This window comes from Agelaius tricolor, unplaced genomic scaffold (genome assembly GCF_023055355.1).
Source record: "Agelaius tricolor isolate 1412-34295 unplaced genomic scaffold, bAgeTri1.0.p SCAF_1, whole genome shotgun sequence".
NCBI lineage: Eukaryota > Metazoa > Chordata > Aves > Passeriformes > Icteridae > Agelaius > Agelaius tricolor.
This window is the reverse complement of record NW_027269261.1, coordinates 106307932-106327216: the sequence shown is the minus strand read 5'-3', so window position 1 is coordinate 106327216 and position 19285 is coordinate 106307932. Positions and strand designations below refer to the sequence as shown.

The window sequence follows — 19285 nt, the reverse complement described above, 5'->3', positions numbered from 1 at the left end:
TGTTATCTGTGGTGAAGAGCAGCCAGGGGCTGAAGCTGAGAGTTAGCTTAGTAATGTTAGCAATTGTGCATTGATAGAAGGAGGTTGTTCCTTCCAACAAAAAGATGAAATTTAACAGGTGAGACAGAAAAAGATATATTATCAAATATGTGTTAGTTACAATAGCATATTGTTATCCTCATCTTCAGAGCTAATATTCAGCAAAGGTAAGGTAGGGGTTCTCAGAAGCAATCAGTGCTGGGCTAAATGTGACTCTATCAAAACAAGAAGTTCCCTTGGCAGCCTTGATGGTAAACTCAGGGAAGTGCCAAGTGCTGAAGTTCCAGGATATGTAATTCATCCAGTGCAGCACCAGTAGCCTGTGAGAGGGTTGAGAATTGATCCAGATAATTTGGCTTTTGGATCAGTGTCTCGTGGGTGTCATTGGTATTCAAGGTATATTTTTTTAGCACATAAGAATATTAAGAATTCTGAGATGTGAAAATCTAGTCTGTATAAGAGCAGTCTATTGCACTGTTGTGAGTCTAGCTTTCTGTAAAATAGAAATAATTCTACAGGGATATGAGAAAACTTAGATTTATGTGGCACTAATTCCTAAAGATCTGCTGCCTGATTGCACTTGCTGTTGCATTGGGGTGACATTGATTTAATGGACTAGTAAATAAAGGCAAATACAAGTCTCCTTTTTGGAGCCAAAGATGGTGAGGCATGTAGTTTAGAATGACAAACTCTACCTTCAGACTGATGAAAAATCTGCCTCATCATGATTGCCTAGAGGCCAGGATGTTTTATATAACTTCAACTGGCAATTAGATGAGTGTATTTTGAGATGAAAAACCAGTCATTGAATATATATATAAAATTTCTCTCACATTAGTTGTCTAGAGGAAGTCCTCAGACATTTGTTTTAAGTGACCCATACAGTAAAATTTGTGCTTCAGCTTTTCTGAATGTATAAAATAATTTAATTAAACTTCCTGGGTTGGATTGCTTTTTCTTTAAAAGCAAATATGGAAATATGATATCGTGTAAGTGAATCTCATGGCTGGACAAGTTGTAAACTTTGACTCAACAAGATGTAAACAGCCACCGTTGTTTGTTCTATTTATGGAGATAAATGGGTGCCTGGAACTTCATGAAGGGATCTAATACATAGAACTCATACTTCTCTAAGTAGATGTTAGGTGTACTAATAATAAGCAACCACTTGAAAGATGTCTGGAGGGTTTTTCCAATTACTTTGGTGAGCAGTAGGTCTGGCCTATATGGGACTATTCACTCAAGAAGTTTTAGAAAGGAGATTTGCTAACATTATCCCTATTACTGATGGAACAACTGAGGCGGGGAATAACTTTGAGGTTTCACAACTGAATGTTAGCTTAATTTCATAACAAGCAGTGAGGTTCAGTAGCTTTTTTCTTACTTTGCCCTGAAATTTGGCTTCCTGTACAACCTCAATGAAACCTAATCCTGACAGGATAAATCCCTAAAGAGATTGCATATGCTCCTCCTCACAAATCGCGTGAGCAGACCGAGGCCTTTGTAAACATTTCTGAGACACATTGTACATGAACTGAGGACACGGCAGATGAGGAAATTGTCTGTTTTGTTGTACCATCTGCTGATTTAGGAAGCCATGAAGATGACAAACAACCAGAATCTGTTCTCTTTTCACTCATCTGCTGAATAGTGAGTGCTCTGTTAGCATTGCATGAGCTGGAGTGTGGAAATGTTAAAAGTCACAGGCAATGCATGAAAGTAGAAGAATGATATATTGCAGTATTGTGGTCAGACATTCATGAGAAAGTGCCTGATTTTTACCACCTTCATGTCTGATTTTAGCCAAACTGCAGTAACTCAGAAAAATAGACATTAATGACATTAACACCTCTACTTAATCTCATAGTTTCTATTGCTAGACTGGCAGAACATCTGACAAATACAATTTTTCTGATTTTTATCTAAAAGAAATGAAGAGTGTGTATGACCCTACCCATAGATTTTTCAAGTAAAACTAGAGGAAATTAAGAACATTTATCCTGTATTCAATAGAAAGAATAGTGCAACCAATTGTAATTAAACCTTGCTTTCATTGCCATGAACAGTATTTTCTGCTTTGCTTCAGTCAGGTGAATGATTGTATCAATGACGTAAGAATCTGCTGCACTAAGATCACATAGTGCTTTTACTCTCAACTTGGACTTCATGAGTCATTTAAAATGTGTAAGGAATCATGTGGGTGTAGGTTATCCAGTTTTTGTCTTGATGTTCCAATCACACCTTTTCATCCAATGCTGTAACTCCATATATGAAACCTGAATTTCCTTGAAGGTATCTAAATTCAGTGTCTTTTGAAGGAATTAAATGCACAGTAAATGTCTGCCTCTTTGTTGGTTGTCTGTGTATTCTCAGTTACTGTATGTGTACCTTTCTGGCATGTAGTGTTATTAATGTAAAAAGATGCTTTTCCTTACATTTTTGCAGAATTTTCCTTGAATTGAGCATTTTCTCTTATTTTCTGAAGATTTTCTTCTTATTTTGAAGGTTATGCTTCTTATAGCACTGGATATATAAGATCTGTATTCTTGAGTCTAGTTGCCCTTCTTAAGTACTTTTGGATGAATCTGGTTATTTATTATTTACTAATGAGTGTCATGCTTTTACTTCTTCTTCTGGATACATCCTATTTATCTTCTCTTTCTGTTTGAGAGCATTTTTCAGGGCTTAAGTTCTCTTCTGTTCCGTAGCTAACACTGTCTTTAAGTAGGGAGTATTGATATCTTGAAAACTATTTTTGCCTTTAGCTGTCTAATGCTAATGTCTAGTCTCATTCCATGGTGAGCTATAGTAGTCCCAAACATCCTCATATTAACTGAAGAAACACAATTACAATGAAAGCCCAGCTTGTCTGTAGTTTTAGTTTGTTGTGAGGCACTCTGGACCTCTGTCTTCCCAACATTATTTCTGTCAGTGCTGACTCACCCTTTCCTCATATTTTTTCCTTCAAAAAGCCCACATTAAAAAACCCTCTCATTTTCTTTTCATTTTGATGGTGAGCTCTAACCATGCTTAGTCCCTGTATTTGTGCAAACTCTCCTGTTTGCTGAGCATTCAGGTTTTGTGGTCTCTGATACTCCCTTACTGGCTTTTTTTTTTGTATCTGTTTGCTAGTGATTCATTATCTTTTACTCACACTTTGATTAGCTAGACTATTGCTACCTTTTTCATATAGTACATTTTGGCCATAGTAGTAGGGAAAAAGTTCTAAAGCTGAATTTTGAGATTTCACATAAGTGTTGCAGATTCACTTGGCATTCAAGTAATGTACAAACAGATTGGCTTCCTCTTCCAAACATTCTGTTCCTTCATCCCTTGTCCTTCACCATCTTTGCAGTTCGCTGTAGCTAGATGCCTTTAGTGAAGAATGTTTTGTGCTCAGCTTTCAGATGCTTCCTTGCAGAGAAATGCAGTTGGTACAGTCTTTGATCCTTGGTTTTTGTGGTAGTATACCTATAAATACTTTCAAACGTATTTCAATGTAGTATACCTATAAATACTTTCAAAATCAGGTTCAAGCTTTATAAAGAGCACTGAAAGAGCCAGAGACATGGCATAGAGTGGAAATGCTTCTGGAGTTAGATCTGAGAAGACAATGGGAAGAAGCATATTGTAGCAAGGAGATTTTATGCTTTGTCTTCTGAATTTGCTTACAGTGAATTCTGGTAATCCAGTCTGTAGGTGCCTGATACATTGACCATACCAGCCAGATTCTCATATGGGGAGGAATGACAAGATAGAGGAAAAATAATACAATTTTTGAACCATGTGCTACCAAAAGCATATGCATTCATGTCCTCTGAGGAGTCAAAGAGGACCTAGAATTTCCATCCAACTGTGGAAAGAATGGCTGTTTCCCATAACGAAAAGGTGGAGGTCTTCAATGTGTTTCCCTTTGCAAAGAAGCATCACTTTGGTCTTGTCTGGATTCAGTTTGATCCATCTGTTCTTCATTTAAGAGCTAATTTCCTGTAGTTATTCTGATGTTTTATAGTGATGATAGTTGCATCAGAAAATGAGATAAATAGTAGATTGTCAGCAACATACTGTTAGCAATTGAACACGTGCCATATCACTCTCTCTCAGCAGTCTCATGTAGATAGATGTAGATTGTATGGATCCCTGTGGGATCCTGAAGGTGAGGAACTTGGAGAAAGAGGCTTGTATCCACCACCTTTTTTTTTAATTATGCATAGAACACAAGATGCACTAGTGTGTGGCTGTGACTGTGTAATAGAGGATTCAGAAGTCTGAGAATAAGAATGTGGAGATTATAGTTCCATGTTGGTGAAAGTTTTATAAATTCCTCTAGGAAGCTGTCAGAATTTCCATCTGTAGTTTGTATATCACTAGGAATCCTGCTTTCTCTAGTCTTTTGTCTCACAATGCATATGGATATAGTCAAAAATGTTTTCATTTCTTAGTGGAACATCTTTTGCATCTGATATTGAGGCCATTGGATCCTTCCTCCATGTTTTCTTTCTTTTTTAACTTCTGGTACTTATCTTGTGCAGCTGCTGATGGTGTTCTGGTATCTCTCTTGGTTGTTCTGAAGGGTAGCTCCTCTAGGACAGGGTTGAGATGGTATTGAATCATGACTCAGTGATGAAAAAAGTCCGGTATTTCATCTGCAAAGAGAGCACAGCAGTCTTCTTTTTCTAAGGGAAAACTTTGATTCTGGCAGCAAGAACTTCAGGTAGTTTTTTATTATCGTTTTTTGGATGAAGTTACTGTCTAAGCAACTGGCTGCAAATACAAGCTTGTGTTGTTTATTCTAAGGTGTGGTGTTCTGGGAGGGTGAGCCCTCACCATAACAATACCAAGAATGTAGAAAAGTAACACATTCAGAAGGGCAGAAGGGCATACAAGATTTTGGTAAGTCTGGTTTGACTGTTTTGTTGGGGGTTTTTTCGATTTCCACAACCTAAAAACATTGTAGAGAGTAGTCTCTATATTCTTGAATGCTTGGCCCTTACACATATAACAGCAGACAAGCAGTGTTGGAATCACATTGTGGTCTGAATACCAGGGTAGCATTTCTCCCAGTGCTTTAAAACTTTTTCACTGACACAAGACAGCAGCAGATGGTTACAGGGTGGAAAAAAACAGAGATGGGGAGTTAATGGCAGGAGCACAGAGCTGTGGGTTCTCCAGAAAACCAGAGGTAGAACGGTTGGTAGGCTCAAAACCAAAATACAACTCCCTCATGCCCCTAAGGCTCTGAAAATGTACCTACCTAGTTTTGATTAATTTTAGTTTCTGGTGGTAATATTTTCTGCATCTGACACTGAGAACACAGGACCCTTCCTCTTCTTATAATTAGTCAGGGGGAGTGTGTATATCAGGATGAGACTAATAGTTTTTTCAGTACTATTAATAGAATATCATTGTAGCAGATATTAAGACTGTTTGACATCTTTTGTGTTTCATATAACATGGAGATAATATCCTAGGAATCAGTCACAGAGACAGATGCTTTGCATGTCAAGTCAAGGTGTCTGGATGACAATTTTGAGGGTAACCATGGGAAATATTAATGCTTTCAAAATATGTGGATGAACCATACCTTCCAAAGAGACCAAAGCAAATCCCCATACTCAGATGCTTTCACTGCAGACAGGGTATTTGAAATACAGGTATTCTTGCAGAGACCTATCTCTAATAAAGCCAAAATTTGAAGAAATTACCTCAAGAACTACCTCACTAGAACTACCTCAAGAACTTACCTTAAGAACTAATTTTGCATTACAAAGCACTATTTATACTTGACAAATCTCTGTCTGCTGTGGACTAGAAACAGCATAGTCAGTGCAGTTCTAATGTTAGGGATTTACTTTCATGTGTTCTATACACACAGACATATATACATTGTCTGCATTGCCAAAAACCCGAAACTTCTTCTTTTATCAGAAGAAAAAAAATAATTGTAGGACTGTGATGAATTAATCTGTTGGTTATGCAGGTTTATCTGTGGCTGCTCAATGGTTCATCTTATTTCACTTTTTTCAGTGACTTAGCAAGTTTATTCTTCTACCCCTGACTTTCATCTGAAATCATTTCAGTGTACTAAGCTGTAATATGCTCAGGCTGTGATGCAGTTTCTTTCTAAAAAAGTTAGACTCTTATGGCTTGCACATCAATATTTATGTGATTATAGACCAAGATATTGTTGCTAAAGCTAGGTAAACAATTTATTTTAACTGTAATTCATTAAGTGTTAATCTTTAGGTTTAGCTGGAGTATGGGATAATGTGTGAATGAATATGTTGCCTGCTTGACTGCTTAAGAGTAACATTATTCTTCCCTTATTTCTTTACTGATAATACAAAGGAAAAAAAAACAAACTCTTCCTCTTTTCGTCCAGGTAGGTCAGGAAGAAGCTCTTGCTTTGCTCTCTTTTAATAAATCATTGTCAGAATAGGTTCCGTATGACTACATGAAAGCTGGAGAGCTCATTTGTTACTCCCCCGGGTATCAGCAGACATGCAGATGTGTGCAGAGGAGTCCAGTCCAATGCATATGCCCTCATTATGCTTAGTAAGACATTGTGAACAATGCCAGTTTTCCTTACTTTTATGTATTCATTAGTTTGAAGAAACTAATGCCAAACTTCAAAAACTGACATTATATATAGCTCCCCACAGAAAATCTCTATTATTTTGTGGGTGAGGGACAGGCAATTTAAATCACAAGATTTATATTTATTTAGCTGTTTTCTCTGACTGGCAAACTGGTACAAGAAACTAAAAATGGATGAATAAACACTCATAAGACCCATAGAAGAAAAAAAAACAAAACAAAAATTTACACAATTGCCTGAAACTTCTTAAGCAATGAAAAATACAACCTTAGAGATCAAGTGTTTTCCATTAAAAAATATTTTGTTCAGTTTATTTAGTCATCTGTCTAGGCTGTTATGTGCACCCCACATACACACATGTAACACAAACACACACATAATACACACATGGAAAGTTTGTAGTCGTACGGTTAAAAGAGTTTTGAGGAAAATGTATCCTATTTACTGCTTAGCTATGTGACCAATGTAGAACTGTAATACAAATCTCAGAAATATCCATCCCATTGCTTTTTATTACTGAAGAAAGCAGATCAGGATGATAACAGCTGGATGCAAAAAGCAATCATATTTTCAGTACAAAAATAGAGCTATTTCTTAGTAAGCTATACTCCATAAATGTATTAGGGGGATATACTGGCGTGCCCTGGATGGTTTTTATTCTTTTTTCTTAAAAATATCTTTTGTTTCCACCCCCCACTAAGAAGAAAGGAATGTTTCCCATTAAGACATGAAGTGAGTTTGTTTTTCACTTTTGCCTTTCATATAGGGACACTGAATATAAAGGACTACAGCTCTCCCTGGATCAGGTCACTGCTACCAAGCCGGCGTTCTCATACGCAAATTCAGCTCCGACCATTACGGATAATAGAAAGGGAAGCAAATCTCGCCTCTCGAGCACAAAGTCAAAATCAAGGACATCACCATACCCACAGGTAGCTGTCTTTGAAAAACTAAGTTAAATATTTTTTAATATCTTGATTTTGGCTGCTACTTTACCCAAATAACTAGAATGGGCCAAAGAACACGTTACTCGAAGGGAATAAAGGACAGCAAGTTATACGAGCTTGAGACAGGAATATGTTTCTTTAAACTGCTTCTAAAAAGCTGGAAACATTTATGTTTCAGTGTGCATAATAAATCAACAACAATAGCAGCACAGGGCTCAGAGTTAATGAGAAGCGGACAGAAGGACAAGTGAAAGTGTTGGTTTTGAAATACTTGGTTTGAGAAGACTGTGAGTTTTGCCATTTGAGAAATCTTGCTTTTTCTTACTTAGTCTTTACTAATTCCAAGAAATCTAGAAAGCTGCCAGATATTAGATAGCAGTTAATTGTAGTCAAGAAGAATGAGTTTTGATGAGGGAAAGCAGTCAGCCAACTGAACTGGAACAAGAAAATGTGTACTTTTCTGTGTGCAAAGCTTTGAAAGGAAGAAAGAAGTAGGAGGTGGTCATTGGCATCAGTAGATTTTAATTTCCCAGATTTTATTTTCAAGTCTAAGTTGTAAGGAACATGTCCCAGCTTGGAGAATGGACCAGACTCAATTGGGTCTTTGAACTGAAATTTCCCCGATACGTTTATGCAACTGATTTCTGCAGGCAATGTCACAGCACTTTTATCCTTACACTATCAAACTTTTAGCTCAAAAAACATGTTTGCTTAAATAATTCTGATCTTTACTAATGATACAAGTCCTACTGCTCTTATGCCTCTACATAAGAGGATATAAATGGATATAAACAAACTGGATATAAATGTATGCATTCAAGATGTAAGATTGAAGAGCTATGTATTTTTAAAGAGCCCAATATTTAGTAGAATATTTAAAGAACCTCAATATTTCACTGATAATGACCTTAATAACTACAGTTTCTTTGCAGGTGCAATGTTTTCTGAATGGACCTCTAAGAGAGGTCCAATGTGATCCCAAATATCTACATCACTTCCTTGTTTTCTTTCTTTTTCCTCTCAAAAGTACCAAGGATAAGAATTTCAGTTAAATGACATCTGCTTTTGGCACAGGAAATATTTAACTGAGCACCTAAATATGAATTCCTAATTTTAAGAATCTAACATTTGTCAGAGGTTATTATAGCTCACTTGTTCATGCTTGTCTCTGTGTGTTGTTAAAAAAAGCCTTTTTCCTGAATGCACTACATCATTGTAAGAATTGTAATCAGTTTAAAAGAACTGGGGAAGATACATACAAATAATTCTAAAGTCAATTTTTATGACTATCTTTGATATATTGTAATTACATTTCATCTTTCCTTATGCAGTCCCTTCCAAAGTATTCATTTGCTAGCAGGACAATCCCAGCTGAAGGCTTGTTATCCTTCCACATCTATCTGATTTCTAAAAGTATGACCTCCTTATTCTTTTTGTCACTAGAGAAAAATACTGACTGAATAGTGCAGCATTGTGGTTTATCAGGGATTGTTGTATGGAAGTCCAGGGTGCTTAGTCTCCACTTTCATTTTGCATCCTCATTACCAGCTGCCTGATATTAAAGTCACATATTTCATCATTCAAAAAGAAGCAGCCATGTTAGTTGCCAGTATCTTGAAAAATGGTCATGCCATTCATTGCAGCCCATCACCACAAGTAATGCTGGCAGCTTGGCTTTGCCTCTCTGTCATCCTTCTCCACCACTGAATAAACTGTTGAAAGACTAAGAGAAGCTGCTGTGAAGAACATGCAGCAGGTGGTACAGCCTGTGTCCCTCAGTCTCCTGCCCATGTAATTTGCCAGGCAGTAGAGGAGAATTAGAGTGTGACTTAAAAGTCACAGCCGAAGAGCGAGGTCATGGGTTTTGGCTTACACAGGAGCCTGAGTTGTGGTGAGGAAAGGAAGCAGGAAGTTTATTAGTAAAATAATAGCAGTGGGCAAAGTACTTCTTAAAGTCAAGGACACCTACAGGATTTTAAATCTACATAATTTCTTTCCATTTTTTTTCCTTTCATTTTCTCTTGCTCCCTTACCATTTACTTTGCTTCTCTCTTGAAGAGAAAAAGAAATCATATGCTTTATTGGGTGCTGACTGAGAATCCTTCACCTTGCCAGCTGTGTGTCCCTAGGATAGGTACATGAGATGTGAACAGTATGAAAATTATACTAATTGATTTCAGCCGAATCTTTACTACTAGGGCAAAAAGTCGGGTGTTTCAGTCATCTAAGACAGTGTTGATGTTTTTCCCTCAATTCTTATGCAAAAGCAAACCTAGCATAATGTGGGTCTTGCAGACTCTTGAGTGGAACCGAGTTCATTGAACTGGAGGCATTGGTCAGCATCTGATTAACACGGTGTGCTGTTTGTACACTGGGCTAGTGGGTTCTGTGAAACCAGCCTCAGGCAGGGGAGAGGCAAGCAGAGAGGAGAGCAACCCAAAATTCATGGCCCAGCTGCAGAATTTTCTCAGAGAGTCTGAAGAGTGCTTTTCTAGTCCTGTCCCACAGGAGAGGTGCAGAGCTGAAAGAGATGGTGGAAAAAAAAGCCTAACAGGCAGATGAAGATTTGATGCATATTTGCAGAAAAAGGAAATAATGAGTTGGTGAAAAGATGCCTGTAGTCTTTCCCCACAACATCGTCATCATCATTATCATCATTGTGAAGGCCTCCCAAAATCTAGCCCTGCACCTTTGTGCTCCCAAAAACTAGCCCATGACCTCATTAATTCCATACACAGGCGATAGCAGCAAGACTGGAAGAACATTTTAATTATGATCATCTGAACTGCTTTGGAGTTTAATGTCCCATTAATGATGATTGTATAAAAAAATGTTTAACTTGCTTGTTGTCTGCCTGCTCTGGAAATGTTTCATGGTGAGACCTGGATAAATGTTTATTGCTTCATATCTCATCTTAGTTCTTGGATAAAGATTTTATATATATATAAAATGAAAACACACATACAAGTGAGGATGTATCCAAGAGCTGTTGGATGGAGGTATAGGTATATATTAATAGGTAGGTACATAGGTGTACATGTTAATGCATCAGATTTCAGAGATATATTAATTTTATGTCTCCTTTAGATGGATAATTTGGATTAATTCTGCAATCCATCACTATTTGAGCATATCACCAAATGGAGTAAAGATAACAGAATCAGGCAGAATTCTAGCCGGCCTGGCTTTTGCTTTGTTTTCATTTCTTCCTGTAGGCTAAAGCTTTGGCAACTTTTAGTGTGTTCAAAAGCAAAGCAAACCCCTATTTTTATAGTAAACATAACTCCTGGTCTGGTGAAGAGTCACCAGCAGTGGGGGTTATTTTAATGGACATGCTGTATTACTTTAATCTAAGCCTTTCACCATCTGTTGTGCCTATAATAGTGAATGCGAAAAGAGCATATTTTTCATTTCAGGATTACATTAGTAAAATGTAAGATAAAAGTGATTTAAATCATGCATATGTTCTTAGTACAATGCAGCCTGCATCTGTGATGTTTTTTTCCACATGGTTCAGACACAAATCAAGAGAAAAGCTGTTAATGCTGATGTAGTGAAAGTTTTTCATGGAAAAGAGGGCTCTGTGAGGGTTTCACCATATATTTAATGTTTATAATGATAAAAGCCTGAGTAGGATGCCAGAAAATTATATATCTATAATATCTGTTGCTTGAACATCTGGGGTGGCGTGTAGAGCAGGCTGATGTTGCTGTGTATGACAGGACAAGTCCTCAGGCCAGCAGGACACCTGTAGGAATAGAAGGGCAGGCAAAATAAAATCACACGAGAAATATTAAATTGTCTACTGGCCTAATACACTTCCATGGACTCTCATAAAGTAAGATTCCTTAGACATGGAATTTCTATCTTCCTATTTCCTTATCTCTTTAGCCCTCCTGAAGTTTTTCCTCCAATGAAAATGCATCACTGATGGCCTGCAGACCTTTTCTTTGTCAGTGCTAATCCTGCTGGTGTGCTCTCACTTTGATTGTACGCTGGATTACCACTCTGCAATACATTTCTAATTTTCAGAGGTGACAATTCAGGTTCCAGGGACCAGCTGGAGGACCATTTAATTTATGTTTTGTTATTTTTTTATGCCTGATGACAATTCAGAAATCACCTGAAGGGAATTCAGATGTTGCCAGTTTGAAGTTCTTTATCACTACCTACTGATTAAATTTTGTCAAAAACCCAAAAGTAATAAATTAGTTTTGCCTTCTGACTCCTGATAGTAGTCAGAGAGCAGAAATTAGCAGAAAATAAAGTGTTTCTGCTGAGACATGACTGAGATTGAAAAAAAACCCAACTGATTTTAATTTACCATAATTTTCATTAAATCGTATTCAATTTTTTATGGATCTTTCATCACTTGACATATGGGAGCCTAATTCTGACTTGAGAGATAGTGTTTCCACTCCCATTTCAGTAAAGCAATATCTCTGATCACCCTTTAGTTCTCCCCCATCAACATGTCACACATGCCCATATTTGAAGTCTCCACCTGTCAACATCAGATTCCCAGAAGAGGCAGTGGTTGGACTGCAGCAGTGGAGGCAGCCTGAGGATGCCAAAGAGAGATGTGGCTGGCTTTGAAGGAAATTGGACATATTTTTGCCCTGTGTCTGCTTATGTTGCACCTTGGGAGCAAATACTCCTATCAAACCTTGGCAGAAAATGTGGACCTCAAGCAATTGACTGTGTTAATTTAATTCTGTCCATTGCCTATCACCTGCCATGGGTCAGATCTCAAATAATCTTCGTTCACATCAAGTAGGAAGAGGATGAGTCAAGTATTGGTCTTGATATATGGTTATATGACATCACACAGTGCATTTCTGAGATACTAGATATGAAACCTATGAGATAATTTCCCTTTCTTTAAGAAAAGTGCACAAAGGCCTTTTGTGATTAGGTTCAAGATAAAAGCAGAAATTGCACAACTTTTCAGTTAAATGAAGATATTCTCTTCAAGAGAAGCTATGTTGGACACTGAAGTGTCCTTAGAAAAAGAGAACTAATAGAAGAATATCTAGTAGAGATAGGGCAGGAAATTAGGAGTTTTCCATTTGAAAGATTCTCTGGCATTTATTATCATCATAAATATTCCAAAAAAGAATTTTCATTATAATATTATTGGAAATTAATTTTCCTTGTCCTTCTCATGAAAGAAATGCATACTAGGAGTTTTATTTTTAATAAGAAAATAAATGAACTCTTGACTTTTCTCTATTTGCATTTAGGCTTATGCTGTATAATATTTCTGCTTAACTTTTAAAATTAAAAAAATCTGGTTTATACAAGTCAAATTCAAACAGAGCATTAAAAACAGTTCTGAAATTAAAAGCAGATTAAAATGTATTTTCCTCTTTTTTTGATTTTTTGTTCCTAAATAAAATTTAGTAACTATTAATCTTGTTAATAATTTCTAATTTTTTTAATTGGAAACTTAATTTTATCACATTTTTTGTAAACAAGCTTACAGTAACTTTTGTTTTGTAAAAAAGCTTACAATACGTTTTTGTAAAAAAGCTTACAATAATTCAGCTGTTATTTGTGAAGGTGTCTTTGTGATTAAGCAGTTTGTAAATGTTAGGTCTGAAAGGATAATGGAAGAGACAGATGCTCCATTTGATGAAAATAACATTGTGGTGACAGAACAAAGTTCCTAGTTAGTGTATGTTGAGTTACTGGCATTTAAAAGAGGTCTTTTGTGGCTCTGTAACTATCTAACCTTCATGAAAATTCATGTTTTTCCTTTCATCTCTAAACCTTTGTGATGAGTATGGTGGCACTAACTTTCTGACCTCCTCCATGTCTACTGGTAGGCTTGTTGCCTATGGGTATTCTTCTGACAACTAATAACAAAATATAATTGACTTCTTCAAAGCCATGGCTCTTTCTTTGTTTCCTTTAAATAATCTATCATGTTCACAACCTAAACAGTATTCACAAATATAAACTGGAATACTGAGGCAATGCCCAATTAAATGCCAAAAAACTCCACTGATGTTGCACACATGGTTTAGGTTTCTCTAAGTCAAACATCTGGTAAGTACTTTCGATTGGTAAGTGCATAAAACCTTGATCCTGGCTGATAATGAGGAGTTTCATAGCAACTTAATCTAATGAAAAGGAAGGTAACCTTATGTTAGGCCTATTAAAAGAAAAGGCAGAGTGGGCATATGGAAGGTGAGTGATGGAATGGGAGAATTCCAAGGTTTCATGTTGTAATACATTGATTTGTGACATGAGTGTGCAGTGCTGAAGAGGTGAGCATGTACAGCTTTGGTCTCATCCCAGCCCATAATCATGGGTGAAATTGATTTAAAAATGTTCCGTGAAGTTTGACAGTTCCAATAAATAAAGAGATTTAAAAATGAGATAGCTAAATCCTAGGGGGTTTAATAAGCATTCTTTTCCTTTCCCAAAAGGTATCTAAAAGTTGGAAGCATATGAATATGAATATCTAGAAATCTGTGACATTTAACTTAACCCTTACTTCTCTCTAAACAAATTCTCATGTTCCTGTCCTGACTAATTTTCCAGCCTACTGGTTGCTTTTTTGTGTTGGGAGGGCCCTGCTTTAGTGAGGGTGAACAGTGCTCACTCTGCCTGCCTTGGTTAGCACTTACCTTTACTGGCAAATAGTTTCTGGATTTCCCTTGTTCCCATACTGCAATAGAGCTGGGATTTTTAGCTTCCTACCTATCTGCCATCATTTTAGAGCTTTCAAAATTGTTGGTGGTGCCAACTTTTCCTTCCTAATAAGAGGAAATAAGTTCAAAGATACAACTCCAAGTAAGAAAAAAAATATCAACAAACAAAATATGAGAAAAAGAGAGTGAACCCTTAGAAAAAATCCTTCAAATACATTCGGTTTCAATTTGACATGTGAGAATGCTCCAGGAGCAGTGTTATTTCAGTCCCTTTTGGAAGTGTTTTGCTGAAGTGCATTGGAGCACCTTGGCTGAGCATAAGCACAGCTTTCAAAGCAACAAGAAAAACCTGGACATACTAAAAATATATTGAGTTGCAACATTGATGTTTCTGAGCCTAATATTACACATCATAAAGGAGATGGCTGTTAAGGGCCGACATGGGATGTTTTAGATTTTCATGAGGTCTGTCCTGTCATCTGCGAGCTCATTACAGAGTGTTGTACAGGAAAGGACCAGGAGCCCAATCAGAAGGTGCAGACACGCTCACAAAAAACACACTGTCACATACACACTCTGCCTTCCCAGTGCAGTTACGTGCAGATTTCACCCAGGTGTGGTAATTCCCATGCTGCTTCTCCTGTTTTGCAGTATTCCGGATTTCACACGGAGAGATCCGAGTCTGACCACGAGAGTCAGTGGGGTGGGAGCCCCCTGAGCGACACGGCTTCTCCGCAGCTCCTGGAGCCCGCGGCCAGAGCGAGCTCCCAGCACCACGACGTCTCCTGTGCCTACAGGCAATACTCAGACCGCAGCGCGCTCTGCTACGGTTTTGCGCTGGACCACTCCAGGCTGGCTGATGACAGGCATTTCCACACCCAGGCCTGTGAGGGAGGCAGATGCGAAGCTGGCCGGTATTTCCTTGGCACGCCGCAGCCGGGAAGGGAGAGCTGGTGGGGCTCTCGCTCAGCCTTGCCTCTGACTAAGTCGTCCCCTGAGAGCAGAGAAGCGTATGAGAACAGTATGCCCCACATAACGTCAGTGCACAGGATTCATGGTAAGACATAACAAGGATTTGCAGAAGCGACACCATCTCAGCTAAAGCAGTACGACAGAGGAACACAGCTGTTTATGTGAGAGATGGAAAATGAGATGCTTTCAGTGTGTGTTCTTGTCTCAGAGATCACATCTGTGGAGATGATAGTTAAAATTCAAGCTGAGCAGAATTTTATAGTCTGGTTTATATGAAGAAAAATATAATTTTTCTGTATTTTCATTGTGCAATTAAGGTGGGAAAATGTTACTGAGGAGATTTTAAGTGTGATCTTAAAAATATAAACAAAATAATCCACTTGATAGAAAAGTGGTTTTTATTAGGCTTAGGATCAAGACAATTGAGACGGAATATATTTAGCAAAAAATTATAGGTAAATCCAAGATAGATATTAAAAAATCTTGAAGGCTGTTGGAAAAATTGTTCTCTGCGACTTTTTTCCCTACTGGTTATTACTAGATTCTGTAGGATTTGATGTTTATTTCAAGTTGGCTATTGAAATTGACAGTTGATTTTGGTGTCAGACATTTAGCCTCAGTGATAATTTTTTAGCCAATTTAAATCTCTCCAGCCTTTCAGCACGAAGCTTGAAATTTTATTTATTTCTGATTGGTTGCAACTCAATGCATTAGCACATTTTCAGATGCTGAAGCCAATAAAAAAGCCACAGTGAAAGCCTTGTATTGGGTTTGGAAAAGTTCAAAGGTCTTTGGTTTTAAAATTTTAGGCTTAGTCTTGGAAGACAGTAAAGGCCCTAAAGTCAGAACTCAAGGTTTTAAGGATGCATGCAACATTAAAAAAAAAAAAAGTTTTTCCACAAAAGAGCTGAACACCTTCTCTGATATGTATATGGGCCTTATTTTTTAAAGAGAGGTAAGAATGTCATGTTTTCCCATTTCAAAAGCAAATATTTATGCATGAGGATATGATATCACATTTTTACAGTGTCTCTGTCTAACAGCTATGGGTCCTTGAGCTTTTGAAGAAGAGTTCCCTCACCACTTGTGGTTATTTATTGTTGTGTATCCTGCATCAAGTCTCAACATAACCACAAGCTATTTCTCAATGTTGTCTCTGTTTTAGCTCCTGGAAGGGCTGGAATGTTGTACATTTGTAATTCCCTGAGATTTTTATTTTTACTATGGCCCAAATTCACTCAGACCTTGTTGATGCAAACAGGTACTAAGGGGCCAGGGGCCTGAACACTGGCATTGATGGCACTTTGAAATGCCCTAGGATACCCTGCCTGGCCTCTAGCTACTCCAAAAGAGTTGCTTTTGAGTTGCTTCCATACCTGCAGGCTTGGTATGCAGGTGCTTGGCTACTCAAGAGTATATCAGGTGGCACCAGAAACCTGTGTTGAGGTGCTTAGATCTCTTTGCATATTTTCAGCTGTGTTGCTTGTTTCAAGTGGAGACACTGGAAACTAGAGTTTCTCACTGGAAAGCAAGGGGTCTTTTTTGCTGTTACGACCCACCTCTGACTCGATTTTCTCATGTGAAATTAGGTTCAGATTACATATTCTTCAAGATCACTTAAACCTCAGTGCTTGTCTCCTTTCTCTCTTTCCTAGGAAGAGGACACTGGGATGAGGACAGTGTTGTTAGCTCACCCGATCCCGGCTCTGCCAGCGAGTCAGGCGACCGATACCGTACCGAGCAGTATCAGAACAGTCCGCATGAGCCCAGCAAAATTGAAACTCTCATTAGAGCCACCCAGCAAATGATTAAAGAAGAAGAAAACAGGCTACAGCTGCGGAAAACCACTCCTGACCCACTGGTCTCCATTAATGGCACAGGGAAGAAGCACGCTATCTGTTTTGCAAGCTACCCTCAGCAGCAGCTGGCGGCGGACGTCTGCCGCGTGCCAACAGTTGCCAACACTCCTCCCTGTGAACACATCCAGCAGCGGGATGGAAAGATCATGAGCCCACATGAAAATGACTACGACAACAGCCCCACAACACTGTCTAGGATAAGCAGCCCCAGTTCTGATCGAATATCAAAATCTAGTTTGGTACTTGCTAAAGACTACCTGCATTCAGACATGTCCCCTCACCAAACCCAAGGAGACCACCCAGCAGCCTCTCCAAATTATTACAGCTCCCACAGGCAGTACTTTGATAAGCATGCTTACACACTAACTGGATATGCCCTGGAGCATCTGTATGACACTGAAACAATTAGAAACTATTCACTAGGCTGTAATGGATCCCATTTTGATGTGACTTCTCACTTAAGGATGCAGCAAGATCCAGCACAAGGACACAAGGGAACATCTGTTATAATAACCAATGGAAGCTGACACTTTTTTTCTAAAAACTTTCGTGCTTTAAAAAATAACCTTTGAGATCTAATTGGAAGATATTCTATGTTTTCATGCCCTTGTCCTTACCAGCATTTCCCATACCACAGTGCACTAGAAAGAAGAACCTAAGGTTTGGGGGGATAAGTTAGTTAAAACACATTACTTAAGGAAAAAAAACAAATGCACTGGCATGCAGGGTTAGAGTAAATGGAGCTAAATGCAAAGCTTGTGCCATGCATGCTAAGAAAGATAGAAGAGGTTCAGGCAGGGAGTACCTGTGGCAGAGCTGTTTATCCACATTGTGTAAGAGGTGTTGTTTGGAAACACTGCCAAGGGCAGATCTTCTGAACTGCATAGGTACCAGGCAACAGAACTGCTATGCACTCTTTTTACGTAGGAAGCTGGGATGTGTTCCTTCAAAATACAAAACAAAATGTGTACTTCTGGTGATTTGTTTACTCCCCAAAGACCAAGTGTGTTATGCTGCTGTATGGTATAAAACACCCGTGGCTGACCAATATAAGATCAAAAAAGGGAGAAAGAAGAGAGAACTCCTCGAATTGTTGTGTCCTTGTATACTCAGAAACATAGCTATTTACATATGCTTGATTTGAAAAGAGTCCTTATGATTAGTATGGTCAAATGTTTACCTCTACTGTATTAAAAAGAAAGGGGTATTCTCACTGTAGTTTTGAGAAACACAAAGGGCTTGCTTGTCTTGCTGTAGAGATGGGAGATGGTTTTCATGTTTTTGAAAGGTTGCCCATGGTGGCTAGTGGAGTGAAATGGAAGAAAATTACCTGGAGAAACAGGGAGAATAGATTGGAATTAGGAGTGGTCCAAGGTAAACACTTAACCCTGTAGCTAAGTATGACATTTAGTAATAATTATAAAATAAGGAAAAGTGGCTGAATAATTAAGAATTAATTTAAAACACAGAAGGAACTAAATAGAATCATAGAAATATTGCTGTAAAATACAAATGCAGTTGCATAAATGTAAAAATACATGAGTCAAGAATAGGTAAAAACTCTTTGGCAGTTTGTCTAACTTCTGATAAAGTTTTAGTGTAAATTAAGAGTATAGAGTATCATAACTACTCTGTCTGAAACACAGTGAAGTAATAGGCATGACCTTGATAAAGAACTATAAATTCTCTTCTTGATTGCAGCAGATAATTTAATGAATATCAGAAAATATTTTGGATATTAAAATCAGCCATACGTACATAAAAAAGTAGAGGGAAATCAGTGTTCCAAGGAATTAAATTGCATTAAGAATGCTGGTATTGTCAAGGCCTGTCCTGAAGTTATACAAGACATCAAAAGAGGCAGAGGAACTTTTTTAAAATTTTTAATAACCTCATGAACAAAGAGCCTGATTAATTGGAAAAGAATAAATGCAAACATATGCTAAAAATGTAAAATAGGGCATTTGTAATCACAATTGCTAGACCCGTCCTTTTTTGTATGGCATTTATATGGTCCCAAAGTTGACTGCAACAGGAGGGACCACTGCTCCCTCTTATGCCAATGTGGAGGAAAGGGGACCTGAGGTGGTTACTAAAATGAGATTAGCTCTAAGACTAGCTTGATTTGTAACATTCAGAAGCTCAACATATGGGACTGAGTCATCAATGGGACTAAATATAAACCAGCATGCTATGGGTGGGTTAAAAATA

The 19285-nt window shown here is 37.9% G+C and overlaps 1 protein-coding gene across 1 annotated transcript in view; it reads left to right on the top strand.

Moving 5' to 3' along the window:
• Window positions 1-17601, top strand: part of SIM1 (SIM bHLH transcription factor 1) — a 45147-nt gene extending 27546 nt beyond the window's left edge. The window contains exons 9-11 of the mRNA XM_071433857.1: window positions 7404-7569; window positions 14895-15300; window positions 16871-17601. Coding sequence (XP_071289958.1) covers window positions 7404-7569; window positions 14895-15300; window positions 16871-17601 — 1303 coding nt within the window. The remainder of the gene's footprint in view (window positions 1-7403; window positions 7570-14894; window positions 15301-16870) is intronic.
• The last annotated feature ends 1684 nt before the right edge of the window (window positions 17602-19285 follow it).